Genomic DNA, 19838 nt, shown 5'->3' on the forward strand with positions numbered 1-19838 from the left:
CAACGCTTTAGATACAGAGAGGGCTTTTATTTCTCAACTTTTCAGTTTAAATCGCCCGTTTCTAGTATGCGGCGTAACACACAAACACACACCCTCTCTGTGTTCTCGCCCCGGGTTGCGCTCCCTCTGCTCTCCCTCTGCCTCCTTAAATAGGGAGCGGTTACTGGGAAAACACACACAACACAGGTTAATCACCGTCAGATGTAGCGATTCTGCCACTCACCTTCCCTGGCTCCGCCTTCCTGTCACAGACCGGCGCTTGACCACGCCCCCACTGCCACACACACACGTTCTAATATTTTTCATCATTTGAAAAATGGGTGGGTTCTAACAAATGGTGCCATGTTCTAAATTGTTTAACACATCTAGATGTAAATTTAAGGACATTAAAGCTGAAATTATAATCCATCATCTTGTATTCGTCTTTCGACCTCAAAACCAAAAGTCTTCAGTGTATAGCAAAAACAAAGAAGCAACCTTGTCATTTCAATATTTTCAGAGGGGAATGTGTATTATTAGTGTTTTGTTTTTTTGTCCATATATTGCAGCCTTAATTATGCGTTTGTTTTTTTGTGTGTGTAAATGTATGTATGTATGTATGTATGTACAGCTTCATGGCTGTAATGTGAAGAAGCATCTGTTTAGTGACACTGATACTGACAATATGACGGAACATAGCTGGCTAAAAACCGAAAACAGGATACCAAAGCCTAAAGTGGCAGACTACACACGACAGCCAGCTAAGCCGGTTAATCATCCTGCGGACATCACGTGTATGCCTTTTGCACAGCTATGCTATTCTTGTTTGTTCTGGGGAAAAGACCTAAACCACAGTATACAAATTATTTGACAATGGAGAGGAATTCTTATTTAGTTATTTTTCACTCCACCAAGAAGAAATTGTAATACTTTCTTAATCATTTATTGTGGCAAGTCTTTTTTATTGTGATTTAAATATTATTTGAAACAACCTTACCTCCTTAACAAAATATTTTGCTTTTCCAACTCTAGTACAAATCCTGTTTCAGATAATGGGCCATACTTATCAAACTGGAGATGAACAGATTTATTTGTAAATCAGGAGCATTTAAACCAAAGTAGTATTCATAAAAATCGAGTTAGTTGGAGAAAATCCTATGAGTGATCCTCCTATGTAAAAATTTTCTGTATCCTATGACAGCTCCTGAGTTTGAAAATTTACATGTAAGGACCCTCATTAATTGAATGAGGCTTCAACTTGTACAATATAATTAATTAGCATATTTTGCTGCAATTTTCAATATACTGATTATACTGTTAAATATAAACGGTTTTCTTTGGTGTAATACTTGCTTGTTTCCTCAGTATTACCTTGCCTTATGAATGGGGGGAAAAAGAAGCTGGTACTAAAATTCTTAATCTCTTTTAGTTGAAACTCCAAACATACCCATTCCTTCAACAACGGTTGCAAAAGCACTGCCTAAACCAAAGCGGGTAAGTGGAGGGAAAATGTTTTATATATATGTGTGAGAGATATACTAGTGCATCTCAAAAAATTAGAATATTGTGAAAAAGTTCAATATTTTCCATCAGTTATTTAAGAAAGTGAAAATGTTATATATTATAGACTCATTACACACAAACTAAAATGTTTCAAGCATTTTTCTATTTTAATTTTAATCAGTATGGCATACAGTACAAAAACATAAAAAAAAACCCATCTCAAAATATTAGAAAAAAAAAATTACAGTATGAACAGTGTATCTCTCGGTCTAGTTCAGTACACACAACCACAATCATGGGGAAGACTGCTGACTTGACTGTTGTCCAGAAGATGATCACTGATGCCCTCCACAAGGAGGGTAAGCCACAAAAGGTCATTGCTGAAAAGGGTGGCTGGAAAAAGTGCACAAACAACAGGGATGGCTACAGTCTTGAGAGGATTGTCAAAGTTGATTCAAGAACTTGGGAGAGCTTCACAAGGAGTGGACTGAGGCTGGTGTCAGTGTATCAAGACCCATCACGAACAGACATCTTCAAGAAAGGGGATACAACTTTTGCACTCCTAATATCAAGCTACTCCTGAGCCGGAGACAATGTCAGAAGTGTCTTATCTGGGCTCAGGAGAGAAAGAAATGGACTGTTGCTCAGTGGTCCAAAGTCCTGTTTTCAGATGAAAGTACATTTTGCATTTAATTTGGAAATCACGGTTCGAGAGTCTGGAGGAAGAGTGGAGAGGCACAGAATCCAAGGTGTTTGAAGCCCAGTGTGAAGTTTCCACAGTCTGTGATGATTTGGGGTGCCATGTCATCTGCTGGTGTTGGTTCACTGTATTTTATCAAGTCCAAAGTCAACACAGCCATCTACCAGGAGATTTTAGAGCACTTCATGCTTCCATCTGCTGACGAGCTTTTTGGAGATGCTGATTTCCTTTTCCAGCAGGACTTAGCACCTACCCACAGTGCCAAAACTACTACCAACTGGTTTGCTGACCATGATATTACTGTGTTTGATTGGCCAGCCAACTTGCCTGACCTGAACCCCATAGAGGATCTGTGGGGTATTGTCAAGAGGAAGATGAGAAACACCCGACCCAAAAATACAGATGCGCTGAAGGCCACTATCAAAGCAACCTGGGCTTCAATAACACCTCAGCAGTGCCACAGACTGATCACCTCCATGCCACACCGCATTGATACAGTAATTCATGGTAAAGGAGCCCCAACCAAGTATTGAGTGTATAAATGAATATACTTTTCAGAAGTTGGACATTTCTGTATTGTAAATCCTTTTTTTGATTGATCTTAGGGAATATTCTAATAATTTGAGATATTGGATTTCTGATTTTCATGAGCTATAAGCCATAATCAAAATTAAAACAAAAAAGGCTTTAAATATTTCACTTTACATGTAATGAATATAGAATATATGAAAGTTTACCTTTTTGAATTAAATTATGAAAAAAAGGAACTTTTTCATGGTATTCTAATTTTTTGAGATGCACTAGTGTGTGTGTGTGTGTATTTATTTTTATATATATATATATATATATATATATATATATATATATATATATATAAATGTGTGTGTGTGTGTGTATATATAAAGAAAGTGTGTGTGTGTGTGTGTGTGTATATAAAGAAAGCACACTTTCTTTATATACACACACATACGTGTACACACATTTTTATATATATAAATATATTGTGTGCGCGCGTGCGACACGGTGTAGTGGTTAGCGCTGTCGCCTCACAGCAAGAAGGTCCGGGTTCGAGCCCCGTGGCCGGCGAGGGCCTTTCTGTGTGGAGTTTGCATGTTCTCCCCGTGGCCGCGTGGGTTTCCTCCGGGTGCTCCGGTTTCCCCCACAGTCCAAAGGCATGCAGGTTAGGTTAACTGGTGACTCTAAATTGATCGTAGGTGTGAATGGTTGTCTGTGTCTATGTGTCAGCCCTGTGATGACCTGGCGACTTGTCCAGGGTGTACCCCGCCTTTCGCCCGTAGTCAGCTGGGATAGGCTGCAGCTTGCCTGTGACCTGTAGAACAGGATAAAGCAGCTAGAGATGATATGAGACACACGCTTACTTTATTTATATATAAACACACACATTTTTATATATATATATTAGTGTGTGTGTGTGTATTACACGCACACACTACTGAAGAATTGTCATGATTTTCTCTTTAACTTTGTCGAATTAAGTGAGGTGTTTGACTTTTTTTAGGCTGTGTTTTCTTAAATTTCAGAAAAGGCAGAAGAAAATAGTAGAGGAAAAGCATAAGAAAAGCAAGAATGTTGCCAGCAAAAAGCCAACAGACAGGCCAAGAAGAACCTCAGTTCTGACCAAATCCTACAGAGAGTTGTCAGATTCTGAGAGTGAGTCAGAAACCAATGAACCACCTCCAGCAAAGGCAAGATTCTGTCACCTCTCTATAAATAATCTGAACTGTAATCCTTTGTGTGTTTGTTACTCAGTGACACATTGAACTCTTCTCTCATTAAACAGAAGTTTATCATCAAACAGCCAGAAAAGGCTCAGAGGACAGCTTCAGTTCAGAACAGGGCTGCTTTAGTCGAACCACCTGTCAAAAGACACCATCAACTCAGGTCCAAGGCTGTCCATAAGGCTGTGAAGGCGAAACAGGAAAAAGAATTACCAAATCATGAAAAATCAAAGCACGAGAAGATTGTTGCAGCTGTTCCAGGATCCACCAAAGGAAAGGAAAATGCAAAAGTTGGTTTTATGTCTAAGGTTTTATCCAAAAATATGAGCATGTGTTTTCTTATGTTGTCTCCAACTGAAGATTTTTTAAAATTCATTTGTTCAATGATTACTTAACAGAAATTAATGGTTAAACCATCTCAGGTGCTTCAGACTTATTCAAACAAAACCACAGCACAAGAAGGAAAGACAGATGGTATAAACGAACAAGCTGAGAAAGAGAATGAACAACCAGGAAAAACCACTACACATTCAGTGATGGGCAGCAAGTTTATGAAGGAGAAAGAGGTCAAGAAACTATTGTGTTCTGAACGGTCAAAGAACAGGAAGAATTTGCTTTCTGCAGCATCAAAAGAATCGTGGGCCTCCAAACACGCCTCTTTCTGTCTTTCGCCATTCCCCATTGAGAAGATGAGATGTAAGAAATTGGCAGATTTTTTTTTTTTAAGACAAAGTAAAAGTTTTCTATTGTTTTATGCTTATGTGAGTTATTTCCTTTAGCTGCAGAGACGATTGCATCCTTACCCAGATCTCCTCTGACACCCCTCCAACCTTTATGCATCTCTCCTGTTGTTGCCATTTCTCCTCCGCTGGAGTTGCCTTGCCATCTCAGAGGGATCCAAGCATCCTCCTTCTATAAGACTTCAGGGGGACGGGATGGTGCCACATGTCTACCTCACCCTTTTGTAACCCCTGTTGCTCAGAAGCACAGTGCTCAAGAGGTATGTCTGGCAAGAACTAGGGCTGTACCAAAATCGAGTCCATTAATAATGAAAATCCACCAACATTGGATTTAATAGCGAAAGCATTGTTTACTTAATGAACAGCAAAAGCACCTAATAATGTAAGAGTGCGCAAGTGTACACATAAGTGTATGCTGCTTAATTGGGCCGTGCAATATGGCAATATATATCAAAGGACAAAAGATAAGCATCTATTGATAGATATTTTCCCATGTCATTTATGTTGCCACTATCGATTTGCATCACTAAGGTCAAGACTAAGAATTACTGGCAGTGTGCTGCAGCAAAAAAAAAAACAAACAACAAAAAAAACCCTGCAAACATGGAGGAGCTTAATACAGCGCGACGCTGCCCACAACACTCCCACAAACCAGGGTTCAGTCCAACCAAAAGATGAGGAACTTGTACTAATTAGGCACTATTTTAAAACTTGTATATAAATTATTCCCGAAATATGAAATTATCCATATCTTGGTATAAGATTTTATCCATATCACCTAGCCTTGTTGCTTAGGTTTTTTTGGCTCATTGGCAGAACTGCTTCTGTTAATTGAACTAACAGGACTGCCTAATTACATTGTGAATAGAATATTAAAATTCATCAAAATTATTTTTGTTCATTTACTTGCTGTTTTTAACAGAAAATTGTTTTTGCAGTATTTGTATTAACGTCAACTGATACTAATTGTCACTTAAGCGTTTTTTCTGATTCTTACCTTTGTCAGATATGAGTCTGGACTGTCAGAATTGGTTAAGCATAATTGTTAGATACCGTAGTGTAGCCTGTCACTTATCCTCTGTTCTGTTTCAGACTGCTGAGCTGAATCTTGGGCAGCCATTCATCCACCCCCTCATTGCCTCTACTGGTAAGGAGAAATGTTCTTCCTTGCTCAACTCTCCAGACCAAGATGATGATGATCTTAAGGGCTTTCTAAACAGCACCAGTCAAAGAGTCCTGCAGGCATGTTTTGACAAAGAGTCTGTCATCTCTTTGGTGACACCAAGCCAATCATCTCACACATCTATGGACAATATAGCTATGATCTGCACTGAACTTGAGGTAGAGAGGTTTCTTGTCTTGTGCCAGACTTTGCTATGTTTGATCATACTTAGACATGTGGAAATGGTCTCTCTAATAATAATCACTTTGCACAGAAAACACCTGCATCTGTTCATGGAAGCAGTGTTGGAAAGGCAGAATCAGGTAATATCAATCTTTTATCTTTCCCTTGTTTACAAATGCTCATGTCTAACCCACTGTGTCATCAGGTCCAACAACTATTCCCACTCGGCCCAGCTCGTGCAGTTCCACAAGTCTAGCTGAACGAGATGACAGTGAAGATGAATACGAGAGGACTAAAGCTGGGCCCAGTGAATGCGCTGTTAGAATGAAGCCAAGAAAGCTGTTCAAACCTAATGTCAAGCAAGAGTCTAATAAAAAAGGTTAGTATTGTGAGTTTCATACTGTTTTTTTTTCCTTCTGTGAGCATTATAACAAAAGTTTGTACAACATATAACAGAGAAACTTTCTATCCTCTTTGTAATGAATGAGAGCATAAACAAATTGTAGCTTTTGATGAGAAAGTAACAGAAATATCATCGAAACTTCTTTTGGGGTACAGGCTCTAAACATCCCATGCAAGCTGACAGCAGCACTGAGGAAGAAGAGAAAGAGAAGAAAACAGGTACAGTAAAGGGAGAGAACCAGAAGTATGAGTAAAATGAATCTACAAAGTAGAAGCCATAGTGCAATTGATATTTTGCTCAAGTATAAATGCAGCTGGATATTTGGAATGGCTAAAGAATATGATGGTTTCCAGTTTAAATATTACTGTACATACTGTATGGGTGACAAATTAACAAAAATAAACGCACACACATGGGGGGGTTTGGGCCACCATGAGCCACCAGAACAGCTTTAGTGTGTCCTTGGCATAGATTCTACAATTCTCTGGAACAGTACCAAAGCAATGAACACCATTTTAGCTCATGATATTGTTTTGTATTTTGATGGTGATGAAATTTGGACATGCCAGTACATCTCCCACAGGTATTCAGTCGGATTGAGATCTGGTCCATAACGTATGGTTTACATTATTTTCATACTCCTCAAACTCCCCCATCAAGATAGAAATGTTTCATAATAGTGTAAAGTTGATCAGTCAGAATACAGTAACTTTGAATTAATTTGCATTGACCCCAAATCATGTCCTCCAAAGCATAACAGAGCCCCATTTTTTTCCTTTAATTTATCAATAGTCTATATATTCATTTTTAATATAGGTAAGGGTGTAATTACATTCCCAGGCCATTGCTTTGCCATTATAAAATATTAAGGATGTGCTGTATAGATTATGTTTAGTTGTTTAAAAATTACTGCTAATGTTTAGGGGTGCTTTAAAGCGTACGAGAATGTACAATGTATTTGAACACTTGTTTTTGTTATCTAATATACTTCTTGTGCATTTAGCCACTTCAAATTTACACACATTTACTTCGAAATAAACTTAGAAATGACTTTATACTTGTACAAAAATTATGTATTCATAAGCATAAACAAAGATGTGTTTAAAAAACAACATTGATAGGAAAAAAAAAACGTATTACGACAATTTTTAGCAACGTTAACAAAGCTGTTGTTGGCAACTACAACTTTGAGATATCTTATGGTAAGACGTAATTAGGTATGTGCAGCATTGTGGTTCAACTTTGGCTCATTCCTCCTAGCAAATCATCTTCAACTCTCTAAAGTTATAAGATTCCCTCTAATGGACTCTCAATTTTCAAAATCCACCGTATATTCTGAATGGGATTCAAGTCACGAGACTGGTTACACCATGCAAAGCCTGCTTGAGTTATTTGACTTCCCCCAGATTCAATTTCTTGCCCAGTGAGAATAAAATCTCCTCTAATATGTCCCAGTGCATTGCTCCATTCATGTTTCCTTTGATGGTATGTCCCTTTATCATGAATCTGAAAGTGCATTGTGAAAGCTGGCATGTGCACCTCTCTGGGGGTGATTTTGTACCATGAAGTTTGCATCTGCATATTTTCGAATCAGTTGTACTGACAGGGATGTCTAAGGTCTTTGCTCTGGCTTTGTAGCATTTTCCATTCAAGTGTTGTTTAGTAGTACTGTCCCTGAAAACTTTAGGAAGTTCCTTCATATTCACCATGATTACTTTTAGTTGCCAATTATAACATCATTTGCAATTTATTATGCTTATGAATACATGCTTTTTTTTTTCCTATTTATAAGAAGAAAGGCCAAAGACATTATGTGTAACTGTGCAGTGGTTATATGCACTTAAATAACAAAATCAAAAGTGTCTCAGTACTTATTTTCTCTGACTGTATACAAAACAGCTTACCATTACATTTAATACCTTTTATTTTGATGGTTGTTTCTTAGATATGCAACTGCTTAAATTTATTTTTCATGTGTTGTGTTTATCGGGCTTGGGCATGTTATTAGTTACTGAAGATACGGAAATGCGATCCACAGTGGTGTCAAGCTGTTGGGAGACAAGCGTGGAGGCAGATATGGATCTGATACAGTCTGAAGTGAGCACATCTCAGGAAATGGGCTATGTCTGCCGCCAGTTCAGCTCTGAACTTAAAAGAAAATTTGAGGTAGAAGACCAAAGTATTATCAAATAAATGGGGACCAACTTCAACAGAGAGTTCAAATCACGAATATATAGATCTGAGAGTAGAACTATGTAATGTAATAGTTTAACTCATACATTCTATATTGTAACAAGATAACCAAGTCCTTTAAATATCTTGCTCAACAAATTAAGTTCTATTTCATCCCTCCTAATCAGCAGAGGCAGTTTTTAACACTTGGATATGTTCCCTTGGATATCATCACCATGCTGAGCTTTTTCCATGTCATGAAATGACTGGGACATAGGATTTTCTACATATGCTTACTGCACAGTCATTTTGTTTACTTTTCTCTACTTGGTGGGACCACATGAAGTGTTTGGAGGTGTTTGTGTTCAGCTTGTAACTTCAGTCGAAGCTAATTTTTTATATATTTTTCCTGTCCCCAAGGCTGAGAGAGACTCAGCTGAGTGTGTAACCATTGCTTGCTGTCTGTTACCTGCTAGCTAAAATTTTTACTGCGTCCATTGAGACGCTCATTCAGCCATGCCAGTTTACTGAATATGGATGGGGCTAATAGACTGCGGGGGGTCAGCTACATCTTCACCAAACCAGAATCCTATTGTTTCCAGCAATGGATCTATGCTTGTGTAGCCAGTGCTTGAATCTCCTGGAGCCAGAGAACAGCGATCAACTGTGTGCCCATTGTTTTGCTATTGGCCTTCTGAGAGATTTAGACTTTGGCTTGGAGGCTCCCTATGCTGAATGTGAAGCTGTACTTATGCTAACTCGAGAAGCGCGACTAAGCGGGGCTAGACCTCGATTCAAAGGCCAACCACATCCAACCTGGCCAGGCTACAAGTCTCACATGCTTGGCTTCAGTGTTGGTCAGCACTCGGTAAACGTCTCGATGCTCTCTCCAAGTGTGTGAAGATGTTGACCAAAGATATATCCCAGCTAGAATTGCTGATTTTGGAGCCAAAGCCATATGATATTACTGCATATATGGTGCACATGGGTAATTCTACGGTGAATTTCCAGCAAGCACCAGAGAAGCTACTCCAAACAGTAGAGGCCAGATTCTCCATTGTTGGGTTAATTAAGGCCTTGCTACTAACAGTAGGGCGCATGAGGTGGGTCCCACTGTATCCCCTCGTATGCCAGTTGGACCTGGTGCACGGCCCTGTGCCTAAAGTCTTAACTTTTTTGCTGGGACTGCTGGATAATGGCAAGTCTTTGTTGACATCAAAGATGGTATCAAGATGCAATTTGGAACCACTGCTGTCTCAGCAGGCAAATAGGTTCTAGGGGAAAAAAAATGTTGCAGTAGATACTTACAGAAAATATTGATTTATTTTATCCATTTCGTGACTTTGCAGGAGGTGTCAGTGTGTAACGATGAGAGCATATCCAGGTATTAAACACGGCCCCTGGCAACTGTGGTAGAACCACAGTTACATACATTTAGACGCTTGATCTAAAACTATTTAAAGGTAAAGTGGAATTGTGATTTATCTATTTCAAAACAAAGTATTTTATGCAAGTTGGCATAGATGAGGGCACCTGTGCGCACCTTTTATTACATTTGCATGCCACTTTTGAAGTTTGAAATATTTTTTTTAAATAATCACCTGTATATTTACCGTTGTGCTTGAAAGTTTGTGAACCCTTTAGAATTTTCTATATTTTTGCATAAATATGCCCTAAAACGGGCGGCACGGTGGTGTAGTGGTTAGCACTGTCGCCTCATAGCAAGAAGGTCCGGGTTCGAGCCCCGTGGCCGACGAGGGCCTTTCTGTACAGAGTTTGCATGTTCTCCCTGTGTCCGCGTGGGTTTCCTCTGGGTGCTCCGGTTTCCCCCACAGTCCAAAGACATGCAGGTTAGGTTAACTGGTGACTCTAAATTGACCGTAGGTGTGAGTGTGAATGGTTGTCTGTGTCTATGTGTCAGCCCTGTGATGACCTGGCGACTTGTCCAGGGTGTACCCTGCCTTTCACCCGTAGTCAGCTGGGATAGGCTCCAGCTTGCCCGCGACCCTGTAGAACAGGATAAAGTGGCTAGGGATGATGAGATGAGATGCCCTAAAACAACATCAGATTTTCACACAAATCCTAAAAGTAAATAAAGAGAACCCAGTTAAACAAATGAGACAAAAATATTATACTTGGTCATTTATTTATTGAGGAAAATGATCCAATATTACATATCTGTGAGTGGCAAAAGTATGTGAACCTCTGGGATTAGCAGTTAATTTCAAGGTGAAATTAGAGTCAGGTGTTTTCAATCAATGGGATGACAATCAGGTGAGAGTGGGCACCCTGTTCAGGGATGAGAGTTTTCCGCTTTTTGGCGGAATTCCGCTTTTTTTCAGTCAAAATGGACCTTTTTTATATTGTTGCAATTCCGTTGAGAACATTTTAGGGGGGTAGGGTATAGGGATGTTAACCGATGACCATTTGACCGGTGGTTGATTTTGGAGCGGAGGACTTGGAATTCTGTGTTGTAAACGCTTGGGGCGTGCCATGCGGTGTAAGGACGACAGCTGACGAATCAGAAACACCCATTCAGTCATGTCCCGTCCTCCTGCCCCAGTTAAAGACAGCTAACAAATCAGAAACACCCATTCAGTCATGTCCTGCCCCAGTTGAACACAGCTGCCACTCGGCGAAAGAAAAAAGTGTAGACACAGGCTTTTTAGCTTACAAATTACTATTGTTTTTTTTTTTTTTTATTATTATTAGAAGGCACATCGAGTTTAGTCCTGCCTTGGCCAGTGCATTCTGAAAGTATGTTTCGGTCTGTAGTCAGCAATGCATGTTATTGCAGATCATATCTCTCCACACAAACTAAAGGCGCAGATGCCGACTTTTTCACAGCTGAATCGTGCAGATCTGATTGCTTTCCTTTGAGCATACAGAATTTACTCTGATAAAATTATTCGGACACTCCAACGCTCCCCCTAAAAAAAAAATCGTATCTTTGCACGATTCAGCCGTGAAAAAGGCGGCATCCGCTAAAAGGCGTGCCGTTTGTATCCCTGTTTAAACTCAAAAGAGAGCAAAAGAAAGCAAGGCTGGAGCATGTGAAAAATCAAGAGGAGTTGGCTAAAAAAGAGGGAGAGGACCAACAAGCTTTTAGCTCTTGCTAAAAAGCTCAAAAATAAAGAAGAAATAAATTTTCTGCACCATGAAACTGTAAATAGTTGTATATATTGTAAATAAACACTTTATAGAACCAAAGGAAAAATGTATTCATAAATCATATAAACCATTATTTAATATAGCAGTGAATGTGTTACCTTAGTTTGGATTTAGAGCAGCAAATTTGAAGTATCATGTTGGTGCTCACCTGGAATGTATATGCAAAATTTATCACAAAAGGCCTATGTCAATGTTTCCTTTACATAGGTGTAGTTGATCTTTATCAAATGAAAGTTTAAGTAATGTATGTACTTGAAAGAGAGTTCTACTTTTGTATAAGTGTCAATTTTGTAAGCAAACAGGGTATGGTATTTCAATAATATTTGTAAAATTTTGATGATAAAATAAATGGTTTTTAGGGTAAAAAAATCTCTAAAATCCATGAGCTCCCGGGGGCTCACTGGGGTCCTGTGGCCCCCAGACCCCCGGCTAATTTTTCAGATTTTTTCATCACGAGCCACTCTCATCCCTGCCTGTTTTATTTAAAGAACTGGGATCTATCAAAGGCTGATCTTCACAACACATGTTTGTGGAAGTGTATCATGGCACGAACAAAGGAGATTTCTGAGGGCCTCAGAAAAAGCGTTGTTGCTCATCAGGCTGGAAAAGGTTACAAAACCATCTCTAAAGAGTTTGGACTCCACCAATCCACAGTCAGACAGATTGTGTACAAATAGAGGAAATTCAAGACCATTGTTACCCTCCCCAGCAGTGGTTGACCAACAAAGATCATTCCAAGAGCAAGGCATGTAATAGTCGGTGAGGTCACAAAGGACCCCAGGGTAACTTCTAAGCAACTGAAGGCCTCTCTCACATTGGCTAATGTTCATGAGTCCACCATCAGGAGAACACTGAACAACAATGGTGTGCATGGCAGGGTTGCAAGGAGAAAGCCACTGCTCTCCAAAAAGAACATTGCTGCTCATCTGTAGTTTGCTAAAGATCATGTGGACAAGCCAGAAGGCTACTGGAAAAATGTTTTGTGGACGGATGAGACCAAAATAGAACTTTTTGGTTTAAATGAGAAGCATTATGTTTGGAGAAAGGAAAACACTGCATTCCAGCACAAGAACCTTATCCCATCTGTGAAACATGGTGGTGGTAGTATCATGGTTTGGGCCAGTTTTGCTGCATCTGGGCCAGGACGGCTTGCCATCATTGATGGAACAATGAATTCTGAATTATACCAGCGAATTCTAAAGGAAAATGTCAGGACATCTGTCCATGAACTGAATCTCAAGAGAAGGTGGGTCATGCAGCAAGACAATGACCCTAAGCACACAAGTCGTTCTACCAAAGAATGGTTAAAGAAGAATAAAGTTAATGTTTTGGAATGGCCAAGTCAAAGTTCTGACCTTAATCCAGTCGAAATGTTGTGGAAGGACTTGAAGCGAGCAATTCATGTGAGGAAACCCACCAACATCCCAGAGTTGAAGCTGTTCTGTATGGAGGAATGGGCTAAAATTCCTCCAAGCCGGTGTGCAGGACTGATCAACAGTTACCGGAAACGTTTAGTTGCAGTTATTGCTGCACAAGGGGGTCACACCAGATACTGAAAGCAAAGGTTCACATACTTTTGCCACTCACAGATATGGTTAGTTTTTTCTTTTTTATCAGACATCTAGTTTTAGGTTTGTTTACCTGACATGTTTCGACGTATGTAACTGTTGTCTTCCTCAGAGTGTCACCGGATGTTGTTGGTGATGCATCTTATCAGCTGATGTTTCCGAAGGCGTGACCTTCCTGTCTGGTTTGACAGGTCAGTCACGTCTTCTGCTGTCCGTTCTTCCCCTGCAAGATGGCACTCCAGGTGTGGGAGAGCATGTATGCTCCCTCATCCCAGTTGATGGTCCTCGGGCTTCCCTTTCGGATCTCCATGGTCTCCCTGATCCAGCGCTGATGTTTGTTATCTTCTGTGCGGATGACTCTGACATTCCCCCAGTCCATAATGTGATTTTCTCTTTTGCAATGGTCTGTTATGGCTGACTTGTAATTTTCCTGTTGTGCCTTTTCTTTTATTGTTTGGGTTTGTCTTGTAGCTGTCTCCTTTTCGCACTCTTTCTTATGTTCATTTTTCCTTGTGGTGAGGCTCCTCCCTGTCTCCCCGATGTAGGTTTTATTGCATGATTGGCATGGAATCTCATATATGGTGTTGCATTTGTTTTCCGGATGTATTCTGTCTTTGGGATGAACCAGGATCTGACGGAGTGTTGTGTGTGTGGTTTGACAGGTGTGTTGTTGATGTGTTTCCTCATTACTCTTTGGATGCATTCCATTATTCCTCTGATGTATGGCAATGTGAAAGAGTGCGAAAAGGAGACAGCTACAAGACAAACCCGAACAATAAAAGAAAAGGCACAACAGGAAAATTACAAGTCAGCCATAATAGACCATTGCAAAAGAGAAAATCACATTATGGACTGGGGGAATGCCAGAGTCATCCACACAGAAGATTACAAACATCAGCGCTGGATCAGGGAGACCATGGAGATCCGAAAGCGAAGCCCGAGGACCATCAACCGGGATGAGGGAGCATACATGCTCTCCCATACCTGGAGTGCCATCTTGCAGGGGACGAATGGACAGCAGAAGACTTGACCGACCTGTCAAACCAGACAGGAAGGTCACGCCTTCGGAAACATCAGCTGATAAAATGCGTCACCAACAACATCCGGTGACACTCTGAGGAAGACGACAGTTACGTACGTCGAAACATGTCAGGTAAACAAACCTAAAACTAGATGTCTGATAAAGAAAAAACTAACCATATCTAATATAAGACATAATGAATGTAATCGAGGCACTCACAGATATGTAATATTGGATCATTTTCCTCAATAAATAAATGACCAAGTATAATATTTTTGTGTCATTTATTTAACTGGGTTCTCTATCTACTTTTAGGACTTGTGTGAAAATCTGATGATGTTTTAGGTCATGTTTATGCAGAAATATAGAAAATTCTAAAGGGTTCACAAACTTTCAAGCACCACTGTATACTAAAACAATTATCTGCCTCAGGCTCAGTGAATATTGGTGAATAATAGCTTTGACTTCATCTCAGTTATTATTCACTGATATTTACTTCGCCTTCGGTAAATAATCGTTAATTATCGTCATATGACAAATTTTTTAAGAGAGTCAGGAAATACATGCACTGATTGCGTGTTACAATATTGCCTGTATCTCAGAACCGCTCAAGGAGAATGGATCTTTTCACCAAGCAGTCCCTAAAGACCTGCAAGCAACATGTTTCAACTATAACCATGAAAGTGCAACAGTACAGGTCAGACCTTAGAGCTTCAAGGTCACAAATATCTTATTTTTGGTGGCTGGGTCTTCCAAACATAGGCATTTTCCCTGTAAACTTTCATGCAGGTCTCAGAGGCTGGAGACAGTTAAACAAGTTCTAATGGATGAAATTAAAAACTTGGAACAAGATGACTCATCTCTGCGGAACATGGAAGCAGAGCTGACTGTATATATACACACACACACACACACACACACACACACACACACAGAAATATAATGTAAAATAATATTTTAAAGCTAATATTTTGTCAGATTTATATCTAAAGGTTGTGTGTTTTATATACAAGTTTCCTTCTGTTCAGAGTTATATCTAATATATTTCTGTTTGACTATTTTAAAGGCTTACTGGAAGAAGCAAGCCCTAGCTTTCCATACTTACCTGGAAAGAGGAACCCAAAGGTGAGACGTATTAAATCAGTGGTAATTATTCATGTAATAATGCCTATCCTAGGAACACTGGGTATGAGGTGAGAATACATCCTGGATGGGACATCAGTCCATCATAGGGCACCATGCACACACAATCATTCACATGATTTATCTGAGCCTGTCCACCTACTGGCATGTTTTTGCATGGTGGGAGAAAACCAGACAACCCTGAGGACATGGGGAGAACATGTACAGGAACTGCACAAAGACAGCAAAAAGAGCTCAGCATCAAGCCAAGGACCTTGGAGCTGTGAGGTGGCGACATCATGCTGCCGGCTTTTATATAATTCACTTAAAATTTTACAGCTGGGCTTTAATATTCGTTGTGATGGTTGCACAAATGAGAGATTTTTTAATTCATGTGTCATGGGAAAAGGATGACAACATCATCATTAAATTATGAATGGGGGGGGGGGAATCCTGTCATGTGTGGTTTGGTCCAATTACCTTACCGAACTACTTTTTTCCTCCTAAATAAAACCATGTTTTTATTATATTTCTGTACAAAATGGCCTACAATTTACAAATGTGTTTTTTATGAGCTGTGGCCCCCTAGCTCATGCAAAAATTAATAATGAATCTTTTTTTTTTTTTTAATATTTACAAAACATTAGGATAGAAAACTTTCATAAAGGTCCACAGAGCAAGTTATGTTTTGCAGAGTGCTGCCCTGATGGGAGTATCCATTTCAAACTGTGAATAAGCCAGAGTGACAGTTAATGACAGGATGGGGGTATTTCCTTATTTCACATTTATATCTTTGGCAACATCAACTCCAAATGTTAGCCTCGTATTAGGTGGCCTGTATATGCAGCTCACACTAAGAATGATGCCTTGATTTAGTAATTGCAGTATTAATTTAAAACATATTAGTAATATACACCCATGTCCACTTTATTATGAACACCTGTACAATTGCACATTCATGCAGTAATCTGTATGCCAATCATGTAGCAGCAGCACATTAAATTAATTTGAAGTTAGTTGAATTAGCTTTTTTCCCCACGGTATTTACAGACTTTACCTTTGTTCATTTTACCACACTGACTTTTTTCCTCAGGCTCAATCATTTAAAAAGCACAATTGAAACAAATGTATGCCGAAACTTGGACTATGAGGAGCAGATCTTTTTTTCACAGGTGCGTATTTAACACTTTGAGGAGTAATACACTATCCATTGAGAACTTAAAAGTAAGACTTCCATTTTCAATGTATTTTCAGATGCATTTGATGAAGAAAGACATGAAATCTGTTCAGGATCACTTATTCAGGCAGATGGTGGGTGAAAGTATTACTTCAGAATTTCTGTTCGTCAAAAACATAGTATTTATTCTTGTCAAACTAAAATGCTTTGCTCTCTTTGTAGCATGAGGAAGAATTGCAGAGTGTACGTAGAGGACTACAGACCTTGTTCCTTTCAGATGTCCCCATGTTTTTACAATAGAAGCCAACTGGAGGACTTGGTTACAAGTAAAGTTCAGGATGTTTTAAAAACGTTCTTATTTTTCAGCAATATAGGTTCAATATTAATTTTAAATTACAATGCTATTTAAAATGTTGAGTATTTATTACTTTGATTTTGTATTTTAATTGTTATAGTCCTGTTGGACAGAGTTGTAGTTTTAGCTCTCTGAAACATAGTGATTTTAAATACTAATAATGAATAGCTGTAGAAAAAAATCTTATGAAAGAGACAGTTATAAAAACATATAAAATGTATAAAAATTTATTCATGAATAAATGTTACCCCTGACACTTACATTCAGTCCCCAAAGCTATGTTTACTGGTCAGTTACTAAATAAAACAACAAAACATATATTCACAGCAGTAATGCATGACAGGAATGGGAACCTCTTTGTCTTTTTTTTACTACAGATCAAAATATTAGCCGGTGCCTTTGGTGCAATCTCCAGCTTATTATTCCGAACTGATATCTAATGTCATTATTACTACACTGCAGTATGGACAATGAGTTCATAGGTTGTGTGTAAATTGATGGATTTCTGGATGCTTAGTTAGTTATTTTGGGATAGTAGAATAATAAATGCTGATTGAATGCTTGTTTCTCTTACTGCTTCCTGACAGCTTAGATTAGAATGGGTTTTTCAAGAGTTTATTGGATAGTTAATGGTTCTTACTTTCTGAAGGATTTATACTTAAAGCAGGGGTGTCAAGTCTCCATTCTTTGCGTCAACCATTACCATGAAACGCAATTTGTCATCCATCCACTAGGTGGTGACGACCTATTTCAAGTACAGTAAACAGCTAGTCATTGATAACTAAAGAAAGATCGCGAATTAGCTTCTTGTTGTCAAGTGTCAAGACGCTGTCAAAGAAAAGGAAAGTTGATGGAGTTGAAGCTTTCAGGAAAAGTGGACAAAAGCCTACTTGTTTTGGGAAGTTAAGAGTAAGCCAGTTTGTTTAGTTTGCTCACAGCTCTGTTCACTGCAACTGTCTCTCTCTCTCACACACACACACACCCTAGGGTATTATCTAGAAATTGAGAGAAGGGTGTCTGATGGCTCGATGAAGAACTGCTGGGGGGAGGATGTCCGGGAAAAATTTAAATATTGAAGCAAATTTGGGGCCCTCTGGTGCAATCTTGGCATGATAAAGCAGTTGGGAGAAGCTCTTAAAATAAGGTGGTTTTAGGCCGTCAATTTCTGAAAAAGGAATCAGTCAGCTCAAATTATTTCAAGAAAATTCTTTATTTTATGCCATTTTATAGCACATGTAGCCTTTGTACCTAATTTTGCAATGCTCAGTCCTGATTAGCATGGTCTGGTAAATTGGTAATGGCTCTTTCAACCACAGAAGCTCACCTTTACGGTACATGTACATATTGAGCGTATGTAAACATTAAACAGGGTTCTCCAAAAAATCTGAAGTAACCAGCTAAAAAAAGTAGTAGGCGGCTAATGCTGGGGGGGGGGGCAAGCCCCCCAGAAATTTTTGAAATTTATTTGCTTTCTGGTGCACTCTCCGCTAATAAATTATTAACCATTTCCCTGTAAAATACTTGCAAAATAAGTATGAAATTTCCCTCCAGATGTGTGTGCTTGGCTTTCTCAGTTTCCCTCTGTAGTATGCTGCCTGGCTCTGTAACATAACTACCGTACATATGCTACAGCATGGTCCAGTCAGCCACTCAGAGCGTGAGAATCAATCAACAAATATGGTGTCGTTTCCAGTCATGACCCGAATCGAAAACAATTTTGTAGTGAAATAATTGGATTTGCAGCAAATTATGGGCAGTGGAGATGATCTAAATCATTTGAACGTTGAAAGGCAAGCTTTTATTTTTTTTCTGGGCTCGAGTAGTCGGTGCAGACCATCTGTGTAGCCGGAGAAAACTGCCGGTTGCCTGCGCTTCTGGACATCTCTGATTAGAGATTTCACACATGCCTCAGATGAGGTTGCATGAAAAGTTCTGCGACTTCCTCAAATGGGAAGTCTTCAGTGGCTGTCTTGGTGTAACTTAGACAAATAAGGCGGTCCAGTTTACAGATGCTAAGTTGGCTGTCTTGGTGTAACTTAGACAAATAAGGCGGTCCAGTTTACAGATGCTAAGTTGGTTGCAGAGGCCAACCTTTTTCTGTTGCAACCTGGCTGTAGTTTGAAGCAAGGACTATGGTTGGTTGCCGTGCAGCATGCTGGCCAATTGGAGCGTGCTATTGGTTCGGAGCAGCAAATCACGTCCCACTTCAGAAATAAGGGAGAGCAAACATTGTACCAGAGAGAGACACCTGTGGGATGCAGATTTATTGTGTTGTTTGGGGTCCCCACTTGTCTACTGGTGTTTATTTTGATCTGCCAGTGCAACTAACATTGCTTGTTTTTGTTTCATCATAATTTTCTCTAATGGGAATTTTGAAGGCCATTATTGCAGAAAATTACCCATCGACTTCTAGTATTGGCTGTTGAAAAGACAGGTCGACGGGTCTCTAGATAATACGGAGACGCGCGTGCATTTTACTGCCACGTAGTTTTTGAATGGTGAGGACAGGCAGGTTCTTATATTGAAAGTAAATTGTTGACTGCACTTATTTTCATTAATGTTATTAATTCTACTGTATGTTACGTGTTAAAAACATCAAACAAAACACACTGGAATATACTTGAATCTATCGGGAATGAATGAATGGGAAATGTATGGAAGTTGAATTTTACAGATGTCCCTATTGAAACCAAATTAAGTTTTTACTGCCACATTGGTGGTGATGACAGGCAAGTTTATAGCCTATTGACATATTCAATGTAAATTATTGACTGCACTCATTTTTATTAACCGTTTGAGAAGAATTCTGAAGATAAGATGGACAGACAGAGTAACAAACGAAG

At 39.3% G+C, this 19838-nt stretch overlaps 1 protein-coding gene across 1 annotated transcript in view; it reads left to right on the top strand.

Moving 5' to 3' along the window:
• Positions 1–17044, top strand: part of sycp2 (synaptonemal complex protein 2) — a 68932-nt gene extending 51888 nt beyond the window's left edge. Inside the window, 16 exon segments of the mRNA XM_060936878.1 lie at positions 611–773; positions 1409–1473; positions 3724–3888; positions 3984–4617; positions 4701–4921; positions 5754–6002; positions 6098–6146; positions 6212–6385; positions 6565–6627; positions 8418–8575; positions 14944–15038; positions 15131–15230; positions 15408–15466; positions 16557–16635; positions 16718–16774; positions 16863–17044. Of these exon segments, the coding sequence (XP_060792861.1) occupies positions 611–773; positions 1409–1473; positions 3724–3888; positions 3984–4617; positions 4701–4921; positions 5754–6002; positions 6098–6146; positions 6212–6385; positions 6565–6627; positions 8418–8575; positions 14944–15038; positions 15131–15230; positions 15408–15466; positions 16557–16635; positions 16718–16774; positions 16863–16940 (2409 nt within the window). The 3' untranslated portion in view covers positions 16941–17044.
• The last annotated feature ends 2794 nt before the right edge of the window (positions 17045–19838 follow it).

The sequence above is a fragment of the Neoarius graeffei genome, chromosome 13, assembly GCF_027579695.1.
Source record: "Neoarius graeffei isolate fNeoGra1 chromosome 13, fNeoGra1.pri, whole genome shotgun sequence".
Lineage (NCBI taxonomy): Eukaryota > Metazoa > Chordata > Actinopteri > Siluriformes > Ariidae > Neoarius > Neoarius graeffei.